Source organism: Lampetra planeri, chromosome 49 (genome assembly GCF_965212315.1).
Source record: "Lampetra planeri chromosome 49, kcLamPlan1.2.h2, whole genome shotgun sequence".
Classification (NCBI taxonomy): domain Eukaryota; kingdom Metazoa; phylum Chordata; class Hyperoartia; order Petromyzontiformes; family Petromyzontidae; genus Lampetra; species Lampetra planeri.
The window spans coordinates 5056276-5083135 of NC_136155.1; the positions used below are offsets into that span (position 1 = coordinate 5056276).

A 26860-nucleotide genomic window follows, 5' to 3' on the forward strand; every position below is an offset into this window, starting at 1 on the left:
AGAAACAGCGAGCAGATATATTTGAATCGCTATTCGTATCATCTGCTTCATCATCGGTGGCAGAATATCAGCAGTAGAATAATCTACATCGTCATCGTCATCATCATTATTGTCGACGATGTTATTTTGCAGTGTTAATGTATGTATGTTGAACTTCTTTCGCACAGTACATAGCCAACCGCGCAAATCAAGAGGTGTGGGGGAAGGACAAAAAAACAAGTGACATTTATATTTTGGCATCTGCGTGTTGAACCAGTGACATGCCCGAAATATTTATCCGGCCCTCCATATATTTGTGCTACATGAAAGGGCCACTGCTCAAAACGTCGCCCAATATTTTATTTTCGTAATTTACGGCAACGTTTTTGATTAATGAGTTTTGTTAATTGTGCTTGGGCACTACTGCCAAAGCGGCGACAGTAGCATCAAATAATTTGCTAAATATTTTTTCAATATAGTTTGAAACAGTGCGATTAATTGGAATAAACAAAAGTTGAAGATTGAAAAAAAGACGAATGTTTTGCTTACAATGTGCCCTTCTTTAATGGATGGCTGATTTGTTAAAAAACAAAGCCAAATATACAAAGCAGAATGGGAAATCTCTTTAAGCAGGACGAACATCAAAAACAAAGATCCCCCGTGTAGTCTTAACAGACTGTTGAGGCAAGTGCTGTTAGCGAGCACCTATGAAAGCTGGCACGGCACACGAGGTGGTTTGTTGCCAGCACCACGCCCGGCCGCTTTTTTCTCCCCAATGGTGACATTTACACACCGCACCAGGTCCTTATTTGAAGCTGAGTCGACCCAGAGGAGGCCCAGGAGTGGGAAAAGATACCCGGGCCGTCGGGTTCATCACGAAGCGCGCTAACCGCTCTAGACACAAACAGCATGAGAGACGCACGCACACGATGGGATATGAAACTCGGCAAAAAAATAAAAGTACAAATTTAGAAGCGGCTATGTGATTATGCCGCGGCGAGAAAGGACGCAGAACTATGGACAAGGGGCAGGGAACGCTCGCAGCACACTTGCCAGAAGGCTGAACTTGAAGTTCTTTCGCACAGTACGTAGGCAAACCGTGCTAACCGGATGGGCACATCAGAAGCTTGCTTGCGAGACCCCGGTGGGCGAAGGAATGCACTTGGATGTTTGAAATTTGTCGGTTTGCGAACACATTTCCAAGCAATGAGGTAGGTGCCGTTGATTCTGGCGATTTTTGTTTAATCCAAGACGTCATGGGGAGTGAGCCGGGTTGAAAGGCGGCCGAGCGGAGACAGTCGAGGGGAAAGGTGAAGTTTGATGGAAGCTTTTATTTTCTACCGATAGCCGCTCTCAAGTCGAAGAGGGTTTATTTGTATTTGTTTTTGTTCCATCGGGTGCTCTTGAAGAGCAGGAGGCAGAAGGTGCTTCGAGATAAAGCATTAGTCGTGTCGGATGTGCTGATCCCCGACAGTCTCCATGACAACCATTGAGAATTCGCAAAAAATTAACAAGAGTTTAACACGCTGTAGGCTTTCGCGACCCATAACATCCATAATACAGTTTTTTTTTGGGGGTTAGATCGCGTAAATATATAAAGTGTCGTTAAACCCACCACAACCTGACACAGCCAATTAGTAAGGTTTGTCACGTAAACAGAACGTGCCAATTCGTTACTAGTACAACTTAGCTTTCCAACACACCGGTGTGCTGTACTAGTGACAAATTGACACGTTCTGTTTACGTGACAACCCTTACTAGTTGGCTGCGTCGGATGGTGGCCGGTTTAACCACGCTTTTATATATTTACGCGATCTGACCCAAATTAACAAGAGGCTGCAAAGTTGGGCTTGAGGTCAGTGCGAGCGGAACAAGGCACGATCAACAATTGTTGGGAACTACATCTTTGTTCCAGGGCTACGACCGCAAAGCACAGCGGAACGGAGATACCCAGTGAAATGACCAGTGTCGGATTGGGATCAAAGTTTGGTTTTGCAAAAGGAATGATCACCCCATAGCGATTTCATTGGTAGGTCACGTGTGGTGGAGCAGAGTGTGCAGTGTGGAAACTGTCCAGCATGGAAGAATACATTTAAAAAAAAACGCCTTCTCAAGGGAAGGCTCTTTTGGGCAGCAGTGGCACGAGCAAAATAACTCACGGCTGCATCTTTACTTTTTACCCCTTCACCCCCCGCACTCGAAAGTTTGGTTAATTCCTTGCTAACGAGAGGCGAGAACTACGTGGGGAGGGAAGAGCAGAGCACACGGAGGGAAGACCAGAACGCGCGAAGAAAGTCCACACCTACGACGGGACAACGGCCCAGAGGGACCGCGCCCGCAGGCTCCAAAAACCCGCGTGATCTCTTTCCGTACCGTCCTTTCTGGAAACCACCACCTCTCGCGAGCCTGGCGAGGTTCGGGAAGTTTTGAAGAAACACGCGCAATTTTTTACCGACCCTTGAGTCCAAAGCGCCGGGTTAGAGGCACGCGCTCTGCAACTCCGAGCTCAATCAAATCAATGTCAAGCGAGCCGAGCTCGCTCGGCGGCAGAGGTGTCTGTACAGGCGACAGTGCAAAGGGAATCTCAAATTGGAGGCGGGGGGGATATGAACTTGTCAAACGAATGCCACGCAACTCGGAGTCAATGTGCCAACCCAGCGGATCACTCATCGCAGAACCTGAATAAGTAAATAACCAAATGGCAAAAAGCCAAATTGCACCCACAGATGGAAGCGTGGAGATCGAAGCGTCTTTATCTGCTGCCGCATATACAATGGCAAACACCGCAAATTGGGGAACCGTGCGTCAGTAAAAGGTTCTGAAAACTGTGACTCAAAGCCGTGGCTTTGGGCACCCTGCTTGGTACATAAATTCTGCAAGAGCAGAACACAACTCTGCCTGTCAGGTACTGGGGAACGGGATGTCTCTACCCCCCTTTTCCAAACGCTGTGATGTCTGTTTTATTCAAGGCTGTTGCCAATGTCAATTGCCTTCAATCTGTTAAAGTGCCTGTGGACACGTGTTCGTAGAAAAGCCACTGTTGTTGTTGGAAAGTGGCCGGACATTTCGTAGCATGTCGCGAAAATAAATAGGAACCCCGAGAGGCAACGCACGGGGCATTATTCAGCGTGTTTACAACGAAGTCACATCCAAGTACTCAGAAGGCTAAGTAAACATTTTGAACTTCCCAAAAAATGCAGATGACTCGCCCTTTAAATTGAATCTTCTGAGCAAAAAGTTTTGCTCCCTTGATCCAAATCCAAATCTCTATTCATCCTGGAAAAATCCAATGAGCTATGAAGTTATGTTTCACAGATGTCCAACAGGGGATGGTTAAAAAGTTACAAAAGTGATCACCAGCCATGATCAATCCAATCCTGGATGAAAGGCTCCCAAAGCCACCTCCATCCTTCATGTTCCTGCGATGTCATTATCTACCTAAGCACCTGCGCACGAGCTCATTCCATGGCTCCATCTCCGCGATAGAGGTACTCTCTGATTCATTTCATCCCTTGGCTGCCATTCCCATTATTCTTCTTGACCGACAGCAATCACCCCTTCCAGAAAATAGTCCTGCCGAAGCCCATATACTTCTTAGTGGTTTGAATTGTGTCTTTGGACCTGTGTATGTTATCTATGAAGGTTGCACTTCTTTCGCACCGGACGTAGCCAACCGCGTTAATCGGAGGTGCGGGGGAAGAACAAGAAAATGTTTTTGTTATTTTAATTTAATTTTTCTATCTACGTGACTTTACTGAAAGAACCAAAGAGTATGGATTCCTGCAGACACGAAAGCTTCAAATCAAGATTAAAGAACAACAAACTAAACACAAGAAGCAGTTCTAAAGAAATTCGTTTCACAATCTGCATTTAAAAGTGCATAGCTCCAGTGGCTTCATAATATCGGAGCGCGTATGAAAGCGCGCGGCGAGGTGACCGTCTTTGTTCGAGGGCCAGCCACAAGCCGCGGTGAGGACGACCGTAATTTGTGTGATGGTTTATGCCCCTTGACAAGATGAGCAAGGTATTATGGGTAATTTGTGTCAAGCACTTTGTGTGTCAAGCACTTTGTGTGTGATACGTGCAAATAAAATACACATGTTCCTCGTTCTGTCTCTGCAAGAGGAGTTTACCGATGACCAGAATCGCACTGTGGGCTGTCTTTAATTTTTCATTCATTTTCATGTCCAGAATCGCGCTCTTGTGGCTTGTCTTTAACCTCACGTGTATGATGGAGATGTGCACATCGTCCTGTCGATGTCCTGATGCGGCTGATGGTTAGAGCACCGGTGTCAAAGCCAGGAGGTGCAATGTTTGGGTCTCGAATAGACGTAGATGGACACATGTGAGTTTACATGTGGTGATAAGACACTTTAGCAGCACATGGTGTCGAGCCACGAGAGACAAAGTGGTTCCACGGTCAACGAATGCCGACTGACCTTAGTGAACTTATTTATCATTCCGAGAATAACACTCGGCTGGACTGCACTTAGTAATGCCCCAGTATGATTTTGATTGCTACCATATAAGAGACGACGGGGAAAGTGAAATCATGTCCATTTAAACTTTCCCAATGGATAACTCGGCATCTGGCCATGTGACAGAGAGTTTAGAGCATGGCCCTCACAAATCCAAAAGGTTAGGGAGTTCAAATCCTAATTGGGGTTGCAAGGCAAACTCAGCGCTTCAACATCCTGTGGCGTATAAAAGTATTTCCAATTTGTAGTAAGTCAACAGTGATTGTGCTACGCATGGACTTTTCCCTGGGACTAGTAAGGCTGCCACCTGTCCTGGTTTCCCCAGTATCGCCCTCTTGTTGAGGTAGCTGTTTGTCCTGAGACATCAGCCAGTCTATCTCAGAGACCTTAAAAGTCCCAACATTTATCAGTTGCATAACATGTCACCTCTTCAGACATTGGTGTCTAGCACTAATCTTCTCGATGTCGATGCAGATGATCGTATTCCCATGAAGTGTCTCAGGATTTTTTTTATAGATCGGAGGTGGCAACCCTACCAGCCACATTCCACCATTGACTGAGGCCTGTTCACAAGAGACGATGACTGACAAAACGTGAATTTGTATGTAGCACCACTTTGACTTCTTGGGAGAAAAATATATTTGGTTAAGTTTGTTTTATCGCATAGAATTCTTTCACAGAATGTGGCGATCTTCTTCACTGAAGATAAAGGCCACAACATTTACAATCTCGTGCATTTTACACAGAAGACAATTTCCCAATTATTACAATTTCACCAACACAATGAAATGCATTGCAGGGTGCAAAATATGTTGTTGTGTTTCAAAGTACTTTAACAGGTATCTAGCATTTAGCTCAACTTAAAAGTCAGGGGCACACACCGCTGTGATCAGCATGTCTACAAAGCAGCCCTTTCACCGACTGTTATTGAATACCTCCACACAGTGCAGTGCCAGGAAATTTCACGTGGATTTGTTTACAAGAATGTGCTATTTATCACATACATTATGATTGTTTTCTCACATTCAGCACATGCAAGTAAATTGCACAGCAACAATTCATTAGTTGCACAGATCATTTGATTGGAAATAAAAGAAATAACGACTGCTCTGTATTTTAAAAAATCTGGTAAAGGTGCAGCCCTGCAATTGCTGGCTCATGCCACCGCTGACGGAAGGAGGTTTGGCCGACTTAATACCGTTGCATGGATTGGTGGTATAGCGGTCAGCACTGTGAATCCGGCAACCTGAGTTTCATCCCTGGACATGGAAAATATTAATGGTGGATGCCACGTGGCGAGGTTTAACTCCCTCACCTGGTATGCAAGTGGTTCTGGGTTCGATCCCAACCCTGGAGTTTGCATTTTCTCCCCGTTGTCGCGTGGATTTTTCCCAGTAATCCGGTTTCCCCCCTCCACATTTAGAAACATGCGCTTAGAGTATTTGGCTACATTATGAGACCTCCTTTGCGCTGTTTTTGAGTTGTACGCCTTTTGACGTCATCTGGTCCAACACCAGTGGAGACTAGGCTCTAAGAAAATCCGTCTCGGGTGTGGACCAATAAATTTCAAGGACAGTGCATATCATTATCAGAGTTGTCTCTTTTTGTTTGCATTTTGACTGCTTGTGTTGTGGTTATTGCAAACATGATCCCTTGTATAAAGGTGTCAGTTTTGGTGCCGGATAAAAGGGTAAAAACCTATTACTATATTTGGCTACAATAAATGTCCACGTGATAAGCCAGCTCGCTATACAGCTCAGTAGGGTAAAACTAAAACTACTTTATCGTTTAACGGTGAGTGATGTGTGAACCCGTTCTCGGCGCAACCTTCACCAACAAATCGTGGGAGCTGCACCAGACTCTAACGCTGGCCAAACGCCCTCCTCTTACAATCGCTTGCTCGTGCCACTGCTGTCACCATTGGTTCAATTGCGTTTTGCTTCGTAAAAGCAAACATATTTTAGTATATCGGTCGACTGGCCTCCCAGACTTATGAAGCAAACGACATCAAGGCTGGTTTCGCTCTTCTGGGGCTCATCAGCGGGAAGGCACTCGGTGAGATTTTATGCAATACAATTATAGAGGCAAGCTCAGCTTGCTTTGAGAACTATCTTTTTTACAGCAGGTGGTTTATTGGAATGGGGTTTACGAGCGCAAAACACTAACGCAAACAAACGGTATAGTTCAATTGTTAACCCTAAATTGTATCGTTTATTACATACGATAAAACATAAAATACATATGTGTTTTTTCAAGCACATTTTAACGTGTAACTAAAACTCTGCTATTTTCACCTGCCCAAGGCGAGCAAAAAGATCAAAATGAAGTGGGAGAGGGTGCGTCTTGGTTTCTGCAGCTTGGGGCTTTCACGGCGGTGCCTCTACGGCTCCAGGTGGCGTGTTACTCGGCCACTGCGTCCACCATTTCGCCGTCCGTTCGGAGAGTTTTCTCCGTGAACTGAACCGAGGTCCGCGAGCGAACCGTCGGACGCCGGACGCCACACTGAGCAACGCGCGACGAGACCCGCGGAAACCCGTTGGCGATCGGCAATTTCGTAGCAGGCGCACAAATACCAACGCACGCTCGCGGTGGGAATGCCCGGTGGAAATGAGCCATGTCACGAGAAAACGCCTGTAAAAAGAACTATAAACATGCACACACATTCATTACCTAACGAACACTCCCCTACTGATATGCCTACAGGAAAGATTTAACAACTTCCAGTTGTCTGGCTGGGCGCTTAACCGTCTCGCTATCCACTGTGTTTATTGTTGTTGTTGTTCTTATTGTTGTTAATTCCACGGGAGATTTTCTTGCAATGGGAGGAGAGCTGTAAACTTGTCCAAACTAAACCCCCAAAAAACAAGACCAACATTTTGGCACAGGCCGGAAACAAAAGCAGGTTATCGCGTGAACAAAAAAAGAATGCAAAATCCACGCATGCTGCAACGAGCGTAGAAGGCTGGAGGTGGTAACGGGGTTTTGATGTATTACCCGTTTTGTGTGGAGCTGCTTTGTCATGTAAGCCCATTCATCACCGAGAGGGATGGAGTACCGCATGATAACTTTGATGCTAAACACAGAAATAATAGCATTGTCCTGTTTACAAATCAGACAGACGGTGCAAAGCTCAATATCCAACGGATTTGGGAGGGGTGGGAGCACAATTGGTCTCCAAAAGCATCCACACACGCTCATTCGTGGTCAGCTCATTGCCTCATCGTCACTCTTCTACTGCTACTACCACAGCTTGGCACACCACGTATCCAATTATTTTGGCGCACATGTCCAATAATATAGGATTACAGAGGAGTATCTTGTAATGTAGTGGTGGTGCCTTATACCGACAAAACCTTCTCCAAGCCAGCCTAACAGAAACCGGTATTGTCATGGTTACTCTTTCCATGAAAATTACTCATCGATTCCTGCCCCTGGTACTGCTGCAATCGGAAATCCCTGCCAATGTCGCTTTTCCCCAAGAGTTTGTGCAACCTCGCTCGAATTCAGGAAACGTATGAGCCCATCGATTACGACTTAAACAATGCTAGATTGTCGCTGGCAGTTGGGCGCTCTGGGCAAATTGTACAACCTGTGCTCAGCAAACATAGTGGAAAATATAAACGTGCAGGTGTGTGCACATGCGCGCGTGCACACAAACTCACGCGGGGTACCGCGTGAAAAAATAATGGAGGCCCCGAGTAGCAAAATCCTTGCGGAGCTTCCGCCACGCATTCTTAACTAGAGAGTAGCACAATATCGCGTCGATGTTACACACACTTAATTAGCCTAAGTAAATAAAACGTTTGCATATTCATCCAATTTCCTCGCGCAGCCATTTCTCAAGTACGCAAAGTACCGCACTTTTACCTGGAGTAAGCAAGCTCATAATTGCGAGGATAAAAAAAATGTTGCCTCGGTGGCGCTTAAAACAGATCATTAAAACGAAATCGCATGCGGACGGCCTAATAAACGGTATTTAGTCTGCCGAACTTAATTCCCGAAAAACTGTTTGCCGTCCGTAATTGGTGGGCCCTCAAAGCGCGGTGGGGAAGAATTTTAAACTTCAATCAAGTGTGTATTTTTTTTTACGGGCTTGAAACGGGCGGCCAAGCAGGGCACAATGCCTGTCTGGGCAGGCAAGGTGCCATTACTCCGGCTGGGGCCCATTAGTAGGCGGGAGTGGCATGTAATTGGGGGCTAATTGAGGCCGACGCTTCCTGGAATGGCGTCACGAAAGGGCCGTAATCAGCACACCGCAGGGTGCAGCCGCCTTAACCTTGGTCGTGGAGAGCGGTTTCGCCAACTCTTCGGTGCTGTCGACTTGCTTGAAGTTTTAAAAAACATTAATTCACATTTCATCCCCACTCCCTAAAAATACCACATTCCCGATCGCTATCCCTCCCCCTTTCCCTTACCCCGGTGGACACCTGGCCTCGGGCTTGATGTCCGTGGGGGAAAAACAAAAAAAAACTGTGTCACTTTTCCCTATCGCTCGTGATTTGTAAAGGTCTCTTGTTTAGTGCAAAAAAAATTACATATGTACAGAAAAACACGGAAAGTAAAACGACGGCCAGGATGACTGTTGCCTCGTTGGCGTGTTGGCAAGGTTGGTTAGCCCCACGGGTCGATTTGCAGCGTTAATACGAGATGCGGAATATGAGCGTTGGACGGTGTCCATTATTTATTCATTAAAACGTGGGCCGAGATTGGCATATTGTGCAAACGCTACGCAAGGTTTGTTCGTGGGATCGGCGGCTCTCTCTGACTCGTTCTCGGGATGCACCGCGTGTTTTGCTCGGCACGATGTCCGACGTTTTGCTCCGATTACCTCAAGAGGCCCCCGGCACGTGGAGCGAAACGTCTGACATCCTAGCAAGCAGCACACGGCTACAACCCGCACACACGTCTGACACCCTATGCATGACCACTCTTGGAAAGTGGCATTTACAATGTTACCGAAGTAATTCATCATCATTTTCATCATCATGATGTTCCAAAGTGGCATTGTAATGAAAACGGGATGATGTATGTACATGTTGAACTTCTTTTGCACCGTACGTAACCAACCGTGCTAATCGGAGGTGCGGGGGAAGGACAACGAACTAAACACAAAAATCAGTTCTAATGAAATGAGTTTTCAATCTGGATTTAAAAGTGCTTAGCTTCAGTGGTTTCCTAATATCGGAAAGAAGAGCATTCCAGATGGCCACAGAAGCGCATCTGAAAGCGTGCGATGCAGTGACCGTCTTTGTTCGAGGAGGGTAGTGAAAGATAATGATGAAAGATGATGGTGACGATGGTGACGAGGAAGAGGTTGCACACCTTAGTGAGCGTGCAGTGGCCGTCCTGGCCGATATTGGGGGCCCTAAGCAGAAACTATTTAGAGGTGGGCCCCTCTCTTTCAATGGATAAACTCCCTTTGACTTTTGACAGAAGAGCTCAAGGCAAAAAGTCAGAGACATAGTGAGATGAGAGAATAAAGATACAGATTCGATGGAAATGTGATGAAATCAGAGCTGTAGACAAGATGAATATATGATCCTTATGGCGGTACCCCGGGGTACCAAAGAATACAAAATGGCCGAGGCAATTAAATCGTTTATTTCTGGGACACTATTTTTTCCAGGGGTGTTACTTAACTCTGCGATTGGGGTGCCAATCAATCCAAAATCAGTGCTACTCTGCGATGTCGAAACGCCAAACATCATCATAAAAAAGATCCGTTATCGCAAAAAATCAACTTTGAATAGTGCATCGTGCACAGCTCGTCGAGATGAGTCGATTGCCGCATCGCCGACCACCACCAAACTAAAGATCGCTGCACCATATGTGGTGAGAAGAGAGCTGTACACAATCTACGGAACAGTGATCCTCATCTTTGGGTTTCTTAGAATCTCAATTCAAGCTGGCATTTGGTCCCATTTATCCGGAGGTCCCTTGAGCCACCTGGCGTCCTTACACCCCCGTTGGCTTTGTTTGCTTACTACGCCTCGTGCCGCCCACCGTGTGCGTGCGTGCGTGTGCGTCCTCGTGTGCACGCCAAGCCGGGGCACCTGCAGAACATGAGGATGTTGAACGAGGACGTCTCGTCGGGCAGCGGCACCGTCTGCTGCAGGCAGAGCTGCTCGCAGCCCCCATTCATCCCGTCCGAGCAGTCGACGCCAAGCCTGTAGTCGTAGCAGCCAGACCCATCCTTCATGGGCCGCAGGCCCCGAGGACACTGGTGGCAGAGCGGGGCAGGGGAGGAGGTTGCGGGGGCGTGAGCGTTGGGACCGGACAACTTGCCGAAGCAGGACAGGAGGAATGCCTAGACGCCAAACGCCAGACGGCTTCCGATAATTGCGCGCATTTATTTCCGTTGCACTCGTTGTCACCGCGCGTCAAGCATCGGCGTTTGACGTACCCCCCCCCACTGCCCCCCCCCATCATCCCCCCCACTGCCCCCCCCCCCCCATCATCGCCCCCCCCCCCCCCAAAAAAAAAACCAGCCAGATTTTTTAATAGCACAGATAAATAGTTGTCCGAATGAAAATATATTTAACTTCCGTTTTATTCTCATCTCGCTGACAGTTTTTATTCTCTCTCTCTTTTGTGCCTAAAGGTTGTCGCCTTATTTCTTATAAGTTTTGCATTGAGCAGTCGTTAAAAACAATAAAACCCTACACTTTTAACAATTCCGGGGATAAATTACTGTGAGGCTCCTTTCAGACGAGACTTCGACTTGGCATTCATCAATAGAACAGATATAAGGTCCTTGACCGATGTGCCTGCCACGCTGATGCAATGGGATTCAGGACTGGCGGGCTTCAAAATCTACGCATGCACATAAATACCACACACTGCTGATAACATTGATCCGACATTTTATACTGGTTTAATTTTTCCCTGCACTTGACAGCAAAACGATTCTGCATAAATAAGGGCTGACATTATGGAATGGCAGTTTTTTTTTTGCAAGAGTCCTAGAATGTGAATAACCAGCGAAAGGGTGGAAAGTCAGCCAATATTAGGTTTCTTTTTTTGCAAGACATGCGCTGACATCAATCATAGTTTGGTCTATGAAAAATTAAGATTAATGTTGAAGTATGTGTCCAGTTTGCAATTGCCATAACATCGTTGCTAAGAATGCATGCGTAGTCGTTTCCACGGAGGCACACACTTGAACTCGGAGGCAACACATTTATTATTACACCCCAACATATACGGGATAACGACATAGGTGGTAACTACCACGGTTACCTCAGACCCCAACGGATTAACTAATCATCTGAGTCAGGTCAGTAACGTACTGCCTGACTCACGATGCCAGACGTGACGACCGAACACCGAAGAGCAAGGAGACGTAGCACCGCGGGCTGATTCATGAAGACAGCCCGAATCGGCTCTCGGGACCTCCCCTTTACGCCTCTGAGCGTGGCCTGGCTCAGCCCTCGGACACGCCCCCTTCTGGATCCTTAGAGAAGGCTCTGGACCACATGTCACATGTCCCTCTCGCCACCCGTTGGCCCCCCTCGCTACCCTCACCTAGTCACGTGCCCTCTCGGGTTCACCCAGACTGTCACGTCCTCACTTGCCCTCCGTCTGACTGTTAGGAGAACCATGCCCCCTAGGGACCCCTTCCATGTCCTACATACTCTGGTGCCAGAGAGAGACTCAACAACGCACAGTTCCACACTTTTCTCAGTAGCTGGCGCTAAACGCCGCAGTGGCTCAATATACGCCACTACACATGTTTCAACAACTACTGATTTCTGGTAGCTGTTTAATGCTTTAAATATATTTAAATACCTTGCAATAATAAAAAGGACAACCGACCAGCGTGCTGAGCGGTAGAATGAGCATCTCGCAAACGGAATGTTGCGAGAGTTCAAATCCTGGTTAGAGTTTCGGTGAATTAAATGCGCACCATTTTGTGGGAAATGCAATAATTAGCTGACCTATGGGGATACTCATCCTCGTCATAGGAAAGTGGAATTTCCACCACTGGTTTCAGGGCTGTAAATGGGATAGGAGGGGGGCATCTCCTCGATGTTCATCTTAGGAAGAATTCAACTTAACTTGCTTTTATTGTGATTCCCACCCGCACCTCCGATTTGCGCACTTGGCTACGTACGTTGGCGGTTAGATTCCAAACGTGCTATTGATATCATGTCGTTTGTAACTCCCACAGTGAGTAGTGCACCACTGTGTGTCGGAGGATGGCCTCAGAAGATGATGCAGGCGGAGGGCCTTCGCACCCTTAGTGACATGAGTGGGAAATTGCAGTTCTGCAAATTTACCTTTTAAGTTATGCTTTAGATACCACATTATAATGCATGCAAGTCAAAGTGGTAGGAGGACGATTGAAAAGGCATGCATCCTTGGACCATTTTAAGCAGCGAACGGTTATTATAATGAAGAGAAAAGATATTTGAATCCTATTTAAACGTGCTTTGTGTTTTTCATACGTTGCACATTGGCAATTACTGCAGTATTTCATTGCAGGAGGCAGCCTATTCACCACACACTTCGAACAGAATACGTTTCAAATATTGCGATGCATTACGTAACCACGTACGCATTTCCACACCTCCGATTTTCGTCACCTATCAAAAGAACGCCGTTTATCTTCCATGTCCCGCCCTATATCTACTAAAAGGTAACACGATGTTCAAGGCAGAGGTGCAGCCCCGCAATTGCTTGGTCAGGCCACTGCTGGCGGATGGGCCCTCCGATTAGCACGGTTGGCTACATACGGTACAAAAGAAGTTAAACATGCACATGCATTCTTGAGTTGAAGCTTTCGTGTCTGCAGGGATTCATATTCTTGGTTCTTTCGGTAAAGTCACGTAGGTATAAAATAAAATAAATCACGACATTTCCAGCGTCCGTCATCCCACCTGATGACGGACACTTGTGTTGCGCCCGAAACGTCGTGATTTATTTAATTTTTTACCTACGTGACTTTACCGAAAATAAGTAAACCCGTAAAAACGAAGTTTTTCACTATAAATCCTTTATATGCGTGGCGGCTGGAGTCTTCTCGTCCTCTGGCTTGAGATGATTGTCTGCCAGTATTAAGCAATTGGTAATTAAATATTTAATTTGTTTTCCCTAAACAGTGTAAAATTTAGGAATTTTTTTTTCACGAACATTAATTGTCTCGCACAACGAGTCTGTGTGGAAAATGTCAGCTCGATTGGATCACGGGAAGTGGGTTAAAAAACGACCGAAAGATTTGCACGGTCGTAAGCAAGCAAGCACGCAAGCAAGCAAGCACGCAAGCGAACTTAATATAAAGGATTTAAAAACAAAAAGCATGCACATGTACATACACTAGAGGTAGCTCTAATAGAGCATCTCTACAATTCTAGCCGACTCCTCATCACTGGCCAGTCGTCTGGCAATCGACACGGCCGAAGTGCCGCTGGACTGAATTAACAGGAGTTGCTCAATCAGATTTCTTATGCTACAGAGTGACTTCCCACGTGGCGAGAATGGAGGGGGAAGTAATATTTTAGCTTTGACAAATGCATGAAACGGCGGCTCGGGAAACATCTGGGCGCTTCAATCGTGGCGGGGGGTTGGGAATTAGGAGCTACAAATGCACTTGGGGGGCCTTTCCGTGAGCCAATTACTTCCCCCCTTAGATTAAACGAATATAATGTTTCATTTCCACTCCCTCCGGCGTTGGGACTGTTCACTGGGCAGGGGTATTTGGTATATCCATGGTTGAACATGTAATTATGACACTGCGTGTTGGATATTGTTATGTCTGCATGTGTTCTTGTTTGCTAATGCAATAAGCCTATTATTGCATGTGATGTCTATGGTTATGATACAAATAAAGATGTTGTGGCTGCTTCATGTTTGCTCTGTGTTGTCATCCTTTACTCTTCACTATCCGCTGCTGTGAATGACAGAACACGCGAAAATATAAATTAAAAAAGGGCTCTGTTGATTCGAGAACAATCATTGTTGTTTGGGGAAAAAAATTATGTTTAAAGAGCACAAAACACGGCGGTGTTATGACCCTTGTTATAAGTGCAATAAAAACCCACAATAACGCAATGAGTTGTATTAATTGGTATTAAATTTCAGCCCTTTGTCAATGCACTGCCGGATTAATGCCCCTGCATTTCATGTCAGTGATGAGAGAGGGGTGGAGGGAGGAGTGTCTAATCATTCTTCGAATTAGCACGGTTGGCTACGTACGTTGAGAAAAAAAGTCAACACACATTACTTCGCCATGCTGGTGGGTTGGTGAAAGGAGCGCCCAAGGAACCGGGTTTGGACGTCGGTCACCACTGAAGCTAACCCTGACTGAGAAATAAACCTCGAGTGATCAGATTCACAGCTCGCCACTGCACCCCTATGTGTAATTATTTAAGTGCACAATGTTATCTTCACGTCTACGACATTTGTAATTTTAATTACATTGTCAAATAATTGTAGGTGGTCCCGTAACTAAATATTCCTTTTGAATAACACATGTTCATATTACATGACAGCATGATGATCATTCGTCATCATAATTAGCCATGATCAATCCACTGCTGGACGAGTTCCTCTCCAAGGCCACCATGTCCCGTGTTCCTACGGTGTACATTTACGTCAATATAACGTCCCAGGAAATATGGGACACTGAGCCAGCGTTCTCATTGGCTCAACGGTTCCAAACACATGTAATGCGAGCAAGGACAGGGTCACGTGAGTGTGGGCGGAGTCAGGGTCACGTGCGGAGGAGGAGGAGGAGTCAGGGTCACGTGAGAGAGTCCTTTATTACACACATGCCAACGTAGGACCAACATTGTCATGTGTACCGGGATGTACCACTTGCATACCTTGTTCACTCTTTTGGACATCTGTGTGAAAGAGCTTTATAGCTCATCGGATTCCATCCAGTTGAAATTAATATTCTGATTCTGATGTATTTATACTGGAGGCATCTGATGAGCTGCAAAGCTCTTTTTCACAGATGTCTAGTAGCGGCGGTTAAGAACGTTACGACAACAAACAGCACAAAAACACGATAGGAGTACAAAGCACAAGGCAAATAAATCACCCAAACACACAAAAATAAAACTAAACCAGAAACTGATTCTGATTTTATCAATACACATCTTTTTCTAAAATGACTCAATGAATACGTGAAAGTTGTTGTTATTCAGAGAGTTAACAACATAGACAGTGATAATACCATGACCCCTATTTAATAGCCATACAACAGGGCCTACAAAAGGCATGGGAAAAAGATATCAGCCGTCCCAAATTATTCCAAATGCTCCTTTGTCTGCAATTACATTTGTTTTGCCTCTTATGTGCGATGCATAATATGTTATCAGTGTGTGATTGGGCTGTAAATCAAACAAGCAGTTAATTACACACCAAGGTATTGAAGATTACACTGTGAGCAACATTCCACGCAACATTGTCTATTAGTTCAAGTCTGGTCAGAAAGATGCCAACACTTACGACTCCAGTATAGCATGAACAACAACGCAAGCCTGCAATTAAAATGTAATATTTAACACAAGTAATTATTGTCAGCAGAAATCCTTGCAATTTGTTGTTGCCGGCCAGTAACTTCACACTGCTGGGAGAAAGGCCTCCCCAAATATTAATAACAATAATCATAATAATTCTATAACAATGATTTCAACTTGTAACGTACTCGCTCGCTCTCAGAGAGAGAGAATCACTCGTAGGCACGAGGAGGAAGACAGCGCCAGGTAATCAGCCGGCGCTACCAATAATTGCCCAAGCTCTAGGATCCTCTGTATATGAAGAGGTTATAATCCCGTTAATGAATTATTTTATTCCAAACATTCGTAGTTCATGTCCAGTGGTGGCCTCTGGACTCTTTGGTTTTATCTGGCACTTTATCCCACCACAATTAGGCAATTTCTTACTCATGCCACTGTTCAATGAAAAGGCCCCACCATAGCGAACCCCTCTAGATGGTAATTTGGCCTCCTCTTCCAAGCTGGCCAGAGTTCTTGAAAGAGATGAGAGTGCCCCCCCCCCTCCACCGACCACTTTACCCCACCGCACGTGACCTGCCGATCAACTGACTGCAGTTAAACCATTTACACCACTGGGCGGACAGAGTTCCCAATGCTTCAATGAAAGCCGCACCATTGTTTCAAACGTCGCGTACCGTAATATCGAATAGGAGCGGCGACCTCTGGATCGCAAGTCCAGCGTGTCGACCGTTTACAACCATGGCAACTCATTCTCATTTTGAGCACGGGAACTTTTAAAGTGAAAAAACGATACGCGAAGTGATTTCTATAAAAAAACATTTTGGTGAGCAGTTCATCCATTTGGCACCGACACACAATGGTCTCCATGCAGAGAGTGCCAGGAGACCCTTATCACGTGAAACCAGTCCAGGACAGAAGCCTGCGTCCATCTGCTAGCCCTAAAAAAGCTGCTGGTCCGGGTGAATGAGTTGCGAGTGTTGCTGCGAGGCTCTAGGCGCGGACATGGCAAATCACGCGTAAGCAGCTGCTCCCCGGCTTTGGCGAAACGTGTAGACCACAGAGTGTTGGCGCAAACGTAATCTATTTTTTCCTGTAAAGCCACTCATCGTGGCAATGCCCGGCGAGATGCACACATCTCATTTAAAGGTGTTTGCAATCCCGCACGGGGAATGTATACAGCATTATTATTTTGAGACTTCGTCAAAGAGAGGAATTCGGTCATGACACTGATGGTGTAATGGGATTTTAATTCGAGAAACTCAGTTAAACACCTCCAACTCACGTCGAATAATACGACGGGCACTGTAACGCCGCTCACAGGGTAGAGAGGACATCATCGCCATCGGCCATAGCCAATCCACTGCTGGATGGTGGCCTCCCCAATCCGATTAGAGGACATAGGAGGTAGGTGTACCAACACCTTTGCCCATGGGTGGCATCACTGCTGGGACGACAGAGGTGAGGGCGGCGGGGGTATTGTAATGAACCTTGCCCATTGTTTAAATTGCCACACAGGGAGATAAAACCCCCAAATACCTCCAGAGACTGGATGGCTGCTGGCAGGCAGGAGGGCCTTCCATCTGTTTGCCTTTGCTAAATGTTTGCACCTCGTGAATGGCAGCTCGGCAAGAATGTGGAGTATTTGGTCTCCCAGGTAAACATCACAAAGGGGCATATCATTCCAGCTTTCCAGAGTGAGGCCTATTTGCGGCGTACAACCAGGCAGATCGATAAACCACGAAGTGATAAAATATGAAATTATAGCGCATAACGCCAGTGACGGGCAAGCACCGGTATACATCCGCAAGGATGTTTCTCTTTTTTTTCTCTTCGTAGACTGATTTATGGGGATTTTTGTTGTTGTTGTTGTTGTCATGCATCGACAATTACACATAGCCACTCACTCGGCTACCCGTCCGCCCACCAACTCCCATACCAAGGAAGGCTAACAGCACAATCCACGGGCGCACGAGTGTGCGTGCGGATAAAACCTTGCTCCCAGAAGCGGCTAAAGCCTGCAAATTTGGTCCCAGCGGACTGATGAGAAAAAAAGCAAAATGCGGTAATGGGTTTCTGGGGGAGAATTTGTTGCCCTTTTGCCGTGCCATGCAAGTCAAGCGGTAACTCGCGATGAAAAGGAGAGGGCAAAACCAACCAACCAAAACCACCGCAGCTAAACTGTTGCACTTGCAACCATAACACGTGTACTTTGCAAGGACGGGTTAAAGCAGAGAGCTCATGGTATTGATTTTACTCCGACCGGTTCAATATAGTTCTAAATCACTCACGCAAGGAATATGGTTAAGTAATTAAACATTCCCCCCCCCCCCGAAACTGCAAGCATTAGATAGCAAGCATAAATAAAAAAACTGCATCCAAGTTCATTAATTAAACATTACAAAAATATAACCGAGAAGCCACATTATCCCTTAATTGGCCTAAGTGGTTATTCTGTGCAGGCATGTGTGGCATTCAGAGTTGCCTTTAATTGAGTTGGTATAGGACTTATGTGTTAAGCCTCATTAGTAATTATAGTAATGGAAACTTGCTCATCTTTGCAAATAAAGTGCTTTGTGGTGCCAGCCACTCTTTCAAACTAGGCTATGCATGTTTGCCCACAAACCCTACAATGTTTCACGGTATGTTGCTACTTGTAACATTTCACTTGGAGCCCTTTGGTCAATCAACTGCTGGTTGTAGGCCTACCCCACGCTAAGCTGGCAATGAGGATTTTTTAACCATACTTCACCATGATGGGAGAGGGGGGGAGGCCCATGACCGGTTCAGATAACACATTCCTGCGGAGGGAGCTGGTAGGAACGTTGGGTTGCTCGGTCAATGGCTAGGGTCAACAGCGGCGTGGTGTATTCCGCAAATATGCCCGACTGTGAGGGCGGGCACAAGCCGGCGTGAGTAGGTTAAACGTTGAGTTTTATAAGGGCACCAGGGGGTGAACAGTCTCTCCCCACCCAGCCCCACCCCTCCCACCCGTTACCCAGCCCCACCCTCCCCACCCAGCCCCTCCCCACCCAGCCCCTCCCTACCCTCCCCACCCAGCCCCTCCCCACCCTCCCTCCCCACCCAGCCCCACCCTCCCCACCCTCCCCTCCCCACCCAGCCCCTCCCTCCCTACCCAGCCCCTCCCCACCCTCCCCTCTCCACCCAGCCCCACCTCTCCCATTTTTTGATTCACGACAGACGGACGGACACAATAATCCACTGTGGGCTGGTGGAGCCAGGAGGTTCCTACCAGTATCACTCGTCACTGATGTTAACCGTGGGTGGGAATTGAACTCCATAGATCATTGGCTTCATTGTAACCATAATGATTACACAGTAGACTCTCAATTATCCGCGTGCGCTTTATCCGATTTGCGGATTAAACGTGCACCTGAGATTTGACTTTAATTAATAACTCATTGATTTTCCCTTAAGTCCAAATTAATAATATAAAAACAGTTACACATTGTTATTTTTGGAAATGTTTATTAGACGCCACGTGCTTAAACCAAACAAATATGTGCTCCGGTTAATCCAAAATCCACGTGGTTGCCACTACAGTACAGTAGTTGCATATCTTTACAACAGTGTTCGGAGTTTGATTGATGTTGATTGGCGTGACTCTGCTGCTATCCACTTGGTGGGCCGAATTTCTGCATGGGAGCAGGAAAGTGTTATCGCTGAGCAAGCACATCAATCGGTCGATAGTTAGTATTCGTTCTCAATAGAAATAGTAACAATCAAAATCGTCAGTTGTGCTTCATTTTTACTCATTTATCCGATCGTTTATTCCGGGAGTTTTAATTTTCGAAACTGTGCGATTTCAACATAATGTACACCTATATTAGTAGTTTTTGGAATAAGAGATCCGCGGAAAATGGATATTTTTGGATAATCCGAGATTTTTAATTATCCGCGGCCGTCCTCCCCGTCATTAGCGCTGATAATCGAGAGTCTACTGTATGTAATTAAAGCAAACTAAAGTCAAGCACTGTTTCATTTGTGCAAAAGATGTGCAAAAAGAGTGCCATCATCTCGACATGCAAAACCTGCTGTGTGACTGCTGTTCGGTTTTGTAAATGAAAAGAAGCATTTGCGTACAGATTGCTAATGGATGCACAGTAAAGTCCTTTAACTATTACTTTTTGTAACTTTATTTTACCAGGTAAGGCCCACAGCCATATTGCTTTTTCAGAAGCGATCTGGCCATAAATGATAGCATCATGTGGAAATATGTACAGCAGCTAAATACTCTAAACGTATGTTTCTAAACGTGGAAGTAAAAACCGGACCACGGGGAGAACACGCAAACTCCAAATATACAGCAGTCATCAAGGTCGGGATCGAACTCACGACCTCCTGTAAACCAGGCGAGGTAGTTAACAACCCGCCACCACAGCGGGATGTTAACTCCAGGTGAGAGACTGCTGAGCCTAACTCTCTGCTTTCAAAACGAGATGTGGGTAGTAAAACACAGCGATACGGCGAACATTAGATATTACAATTCGTAAATTCATGAATGAAAATCTATTTTTTTGGACTTCACAATAAGGTTGGATTTGTGTAATGTATGGCTTCATGTGGTTCCGTCGAGCTAGTGAAGAGTGCTCTTCTCACCAATCGAATCACAACACTGAATCGTGATACTAAAGTAATTGCCACAGGTTCAATCAGCACGCACGAAATACGGCAAGGGTTATAGTTATTTTTCGTGCAAACAAAAAATCCTTAAAACCACAACAGGCTATTTTAACAATGATACACTTTGGATTTAAAGCTTTCGTGACTGCAGGGATTCATATTTTTGGTTCTTTCGGTAAAGTCACGTAGGGAAACAATAAAAAAAAATATAAAAACAATACAATTATCACGACGTTTCGACTGCAACCACAGCAAATTTTTTTTTTTATATTGCTGTGGTTTTCACACCTGATGACGATTGCTTGTGTTGCAGTCGAACGTCGTGATAATTTTATTGTTTTATGTTTTATTTTGTTATGATTTTATTGTTTCCCTTCTACGTGACTTTACCGAAAGAACCAAGAAAAAATGATACACTTAATATTTCAGTATGGTACACAGGTTGTAGTTAAATAAATAAAAAACCTACTCTCATAGTGACTAAGCAACAAGTCCAACTTCCAATCAAAGCCGACTGACCAGCCTTTTTTTACGTAAAAAAAGGGACCGCAATATTATTCCAGCGTACGAGAAACGTCGGGGCAAGAAGTAACAGCTTCCAAATATAGTATTTACTCTTGGGAGCCTAGAACGTTCGCAATGTGTGCGGCCACATTCGCTGCGGGGAGAAGACAGGTGGGGTGGGCTTGGGAAGGGGGGGGCTGGTTACCGAGGCAGAGGTCAGCCACCAAGGGGGAGGACCTGGGGGTCAGACGGTGGTGATGAGACCGTGAGAGCGGATCCCCGAGGTCAGGCCTACACCGCGCAAACGTTTGAAGCGACTGACAGCAAACGGATTGGCGGCGAGCTCCGGTGGAAATTGTTGGAAATTATCTCCCGTGATGTTTTCTGACCCGTTGTCGCAAACCGATGTGCGCGTGGTACACGTACGGCCCTTTTTGTCGATCGACTGCTGGATGAATTGCCTCCCCCGCTTTTGTCGCGCCGCACAAGGGGGCTCTCGTTTGACGACACTTCACTTTTTTTTAACCCCGCCACATGCAAACCTGCTGATCGACAAACCGTGACGGACATATTTAGACTGCTGGGTGGACAGAGGCAGGCAGATTTTTGACACTCGCCCATTACTTAAACTGGCACGCTGGGGATATTGAATCGAACCTGTCAACCTTTGGATTGCAAGTGTCGTGTGTGAACCATTACAGCTCATGGGCAACCTCACCCAGCCACTCACCACACCGCAGGTCACCTCTCTCTTACTAGAGATCCGTGAAAAAGAGCTTCATAGCTCGTCGGATTCCTCCAATCTAAACAAAGATTCTGATTCTGGAAACTTAAACCGCAACCACACAAACCATGCGGATACTCGATGCACAAAAGGAAAACGTAAAAGCTCGGGGCAAGCATCTACACTATGGGAACCTCATTTGCCAGTAAAAATATGATAATTGGTTTTTTACCCTTCTATCTGGCAACAAAACTGACACCTTTTTACAAGGGGTCATGTTTGCATAGACCACAATACCTGCAGTCATAATACAAACAAAATACATAACTCTGATAATGTATGCACTGTCCTTGAACTCTATGGTGTACAACTGTGGTCACCCAGAACAGACTATAGGACATACCATGACTCAATGTCCGATTCACAAATATGCTAATTTCTCTAACCCCTCCCTCTCTCCCCGCCCCCCTCTCTCTATTTAAGGCCTCGACACAGAGGCGTAGTTTCTCTTTGTGCCTATGTTTGCTCTCTCTCTATGTATCTCTGTGATATCTGTCTGCTTATATGTCTGTCTATATGTTTCTGGTTCTGTGTTTAATCTCTCTCTCAAATTTAGCATTCTGAGGAAGAACGTAATCAACCAGGTAGGGTGTTGACTGTTATGTTATCCGACTCTCTGTTGTATTACATTACATTTCTAAGTGTACTAGATTTGTGTTTCTATTTAATTTATACCTGATGATGATTGCTTGTGTTGCAATCGAAACGTCATATGCTAGTATTTACTTTAATTTATTATTTTATCTTTATACGTCACTTTACCAAAAGAACCAAAGAATGAACGAGGCAACAAACACCTCGCTGATCTCGTCAAGGAGTATAACCATCACGCGAACTCCGGCCTTCCTGGCAGTGGCTGTTGGCTAAAGATCGAACAAAAACGGTCGCTGCTGCAGCGCGCACTTTCAGATGCGCTTCTGCGGCCGTCTGGAACGCTCTTCCTTGCGATATTAGGAAGCCACTGGAGCTATGCACCTTTAAATCATCTCGATTGAAAACCCATTTCTTGAGTACTGCTTTCTGTGTTTGATTTGTCGTCCTTCCCCCGCACCTCTGATTAGCGCGGTTGGCTACGTGTGGTGCGAAAGAAGTGCAATGTACGTACAAGACACGAGGCGTCATCGCACAGTGACGAACCACTCCGCTTCTCCCGACGCAATTATCCGGCTCAACCACCTCAATGTAAAATCATAGCTATTGCTCTACATCACTGGTCGGCAGCCAGTATAACAAGAAGAGCCATTATTATGTTTTTCATTCGGTACAAAACTCAACATTGCAACAACTGCAATACACGTGAATAGGTACATACGCAACATGTATTGCAAAAGCGGCCGGGCACGGTGTTGGCCGCCCAACCCCCTCGTGTGCCGTTCCGCTAACAGCACTTGCCCCGACAGTTTGTGAAGGCTATACGGGGGGATCCCCGTCTTTAGTTTCTTTTTTAACATTACATCACGCAGCGGTTCGTGAAGAGCCGCACGCGGCTCCGGATCCACAGGTTGCTCTCCATCAACAACAGCCACGAGGAAAAGCATCCCTGCATGTGGAAGGGTGGGTGTGTGCGGTGGTGTTTGAGTAACTGTAACGATTTTTTTTTACTGTTCACTTAGCGCTGCCGATTATAATTCTCAGCGTGCCATATCGCCCAAGCGTTGTGCTCTAAACGCATTCCATGCATTGCGCTGGCAACCTCGACGTGGCCGATCGCCGATCCTGGGCTCGCCTGCCATTCCTAGGGGGGGGGGGCGGGGAGTCGACGGGGATGGGAGCACGATGCTCTCACGACTCAAGTGAACGAGCACGGGGAATTTCAAGGAGCCGCTGTTATGGAATGATAATCCACCGTAATAGAGCTGATCTGTCGCCGCCGTCAACTCTCGAGCATGGCAATGCACACGGCCCGCCGTTCGCTGCCCTAATTAGGTGGCACGCGGTCGGAATATGATTTTATTCGCTTGCATTTTTAACATGCCGCGCGTGTTAATGGAGGCTCATTGCCCTCTCAATTTGCCCCCTTTCCCCCTCTCCTGCCATTACAATTATGGATAAATAATGCCGCTTCTATTTATGGGAATAAATACAAATAGTCACAATAATTGAAAGCCTATTGCGAAGCTCCTTTTGGATGATGGCCTCCAACACCAAGTCAGGGTGGCGACACATTATTTATCTCCCTCGCATGCTCTGCAGTAGGTTTTGAATCTGATCGTGACCCTAATGATGCCTGTTACATATTCGGAGTTTGCATATTTCTCCATTGTCGCTTAAGTTTTTCTCCGGGTCCTCCAGTGTCGCCGCCCCCCCCCGCACCCCTCTCCATTCAGAAGCGTGCGTTTAGATTATTTGGCTGCTGCTACAGATTCCCACGTGTGATGATAATGATGATGATGATCTCAGCCACTTCGACAAGCTATCATCACGTGCGGCCAAGTCGCCTCTGAAAAAGGGCGAATACGCTCAGTGAGCTTCACCGGGCAAAATGCAATAGCAGCGTAGTTATGGGGGATGTTGACCATAGTTGACCACGCCGATCAGCGTGGAATGGGTGAAACAGGAGCTGGGGCACTCAGGATCAGTTCAGATATCACTCGCCACGGATGTTGACCGTGGTCGTGAATTGAACTCGGGGTTGCCGGGTTCATAATGCAGTGTGCTAACCACTGTGCCAGCACCGCTCTTAGCCGTGTAACAGGGCGATCCATTCATAGATGCCACACCAATTCTAACAAAACTGAAAAACAAAATCAATGACCACGGCTTAAGCGTCACTGAAAGTTGGCAAAAGAATTGCACCATCTATGTTAATAAGTGGATTCAGATTGGTGGGAGACATGTAGACGCTTTGAAAAAAAAATGTATCCGTCATTTCTCACTTGTTTTAGTGGCGTATCTATAAATGGATCAAACTACATTGCTACTAACGTATTTTATTTACGTCACTATAGCCTGCGTATGGCAGAGTCAATAGTGTACCATTTACGCCCAATTCGTATTTTACATCGTGATATACCGCGATTAAGAATGGGCTTGGAGAATAAATATTCCGGTAGAAAAAGTGAAATCAAATTTATCCTAATTGCAGTCACAACTGTGGATTTGAGAACTTTCAAACGTGCAATAACACGTCACATTAGTATGCTCAATGGTGCCAAGGACTCCGTTGGAGGCTTCGGGATGAATTCCCAAAGCAATGCCTCACGCTGATGAAGTTCAGAGACCCACAAGCCGTAAAGGTGACGTTGGATTCTGCACCAGCAACGTGAAATGCGGCGCATATCCGGAGCCATTTCGGGATAAAAGCGGAACGCATTAAAAAAAAAATGCAATTCCCCCAAAGCTGAGAAGCGAGAATTTCTCCCAGCAGCGCGGAACGGTTCACGCGCCGAATAAAAAAAATAAAATAAAAACCGCCCAAATACATTCGACACCGCCGCGGTTTGACACGCGGAATAAATACGCTCGGGTTAAGAAAAGATGTGACTTAGCACAATATGCCGGTTGAGTAAGAAGGGACGTCATCGCGTGCATGACGGCAATGGCGTTTACTTAAGATGGGGGTTTTGGTCGTTTTTTTTTGGGGGGGGGGGAAGGTTTAAACACTAACCCCCTCCCCTTCCCTCCTACGGCCTGCACGGCAATGCCACCTCGACGCAGGCGCTAATGGTAATAATCCGCGCGCGTTCGCAGCCACCCAGCGAGGCAGCGGCGGGTGCACAAACGAGCTGATGTCGAAGCGATCACGGCCGCCCGAGATAAACGACTGTGGGTAGGGGGAAGGACAATATAGAAACCATGCCGCTAGCCCCCCCCCCCCCATTACTAATACCCCCCACCCCCCGACCCCCTTACTAATTTGGACGACCGATACCTACACGGACCTCCTGCCCCTCCGTCAACCCCCGCCGGCCGACCGTACGCACGGACCGTATTACTTTAGCAATATCACAAATCACTGTCGTTTTAAATCTAATTTAGCCAGCGAATGGAACAAGTGAATGAGTGGATTGTGGACAAAATGTAAGGAGTTTAAGGGGAGGACGGGCGAGGCCAATGGAATGGCACGTAGTGAAACCGGCGAATTTGTGTTTCTCAACGGCCAGGAGGCTAGGTGCTGCGAGAGTGGATATGTTCATTAAATTTTCTACTCATGGTTTTTAGCAGTTTAACACGTAGGCTTTCGCGACCAATATTATTCATAATCAACGTTTTTGGGTTAGATCGCGTTATTTATAAATGTGCCGTAACCCTCCACCACCCGACACGGCCAATCAGCAAAAAAGTTTCACGTTGACAAAAGACAAATAGTTCACTACTTTAGCCCACCAGTGTGTTGAAGCGTGAAACCACAACATTTGCAATTTTTGAGTACAACGTTTCGCTGGTAATTGCATCCAGCATCATCGGGCAATTCGCCAGTTTTTAGCACCTACGATTAGCACGGTGGGCGATGTACGGCGCGAAAGAAGTTCAACATACACACATACATACAAGTGGCTGGTTGACACCGCTCTCAAAGTGAAAGTGATTTCCTGCTCACATGGGCATTGAGCCGGTGTTCATCTCCTCGGAGCCAGCGGGGGAAGTTATGCATTCCACTGGTGACTTTCCCACACAAAGTGATACCTTTATTTTATCGACCCTGAAGGGATGATGAGCTGAGTGAACTTCCAACCAGGATTTCGAACTTGCGAGTTGCTCGCTCCTCCGATGAGTCACCGTTGCTTCAAATGAACCTCATGGCGGGACCCCGGGGTCCCATAAGCCCCCGGCTCTCGCATAAACTGCGTTGCAACGTCATTTTGTGTCTGTTGAAGGCGAACGATACGGCGATCTATTCCTCTCGACGAGCTCCACACAATGCGCTAATCAAAGTTTTGTTTCTTCTGCGCATTCGTCCTCGCCGTTGCGCTTTGACGACACGACAACAGAATGATCCGCGCCAGGTGGGTCGCGGCGTTTATGTGCGCGGTGGGACGGAGTCGCCAAAAATGAAATAAATTCATAAC

General features: G+C 46.3%; 1 protein-coding gene across 1 annotated transcript in view; it reads right to left on the reverse strand.

Moving 5' to 3' along the window:
* Positions 1 to 26860, reverse strand: part of ASTN2 (astrotactin 2) — a 469553-nt gene that overhangs the window by 125465 nt on the left and 317228 nt on the right. The window contains exon 13 of the mRNA XM_078616120.1: positions 10511 to 10677. Coding sequence (XP_078472246.1) covers positions 10511 to 10677 — 167 coding nt within the window. The remainder of the gene's footprint in view (positions 1 to 10510; positions 10678 to 26860) is intronic.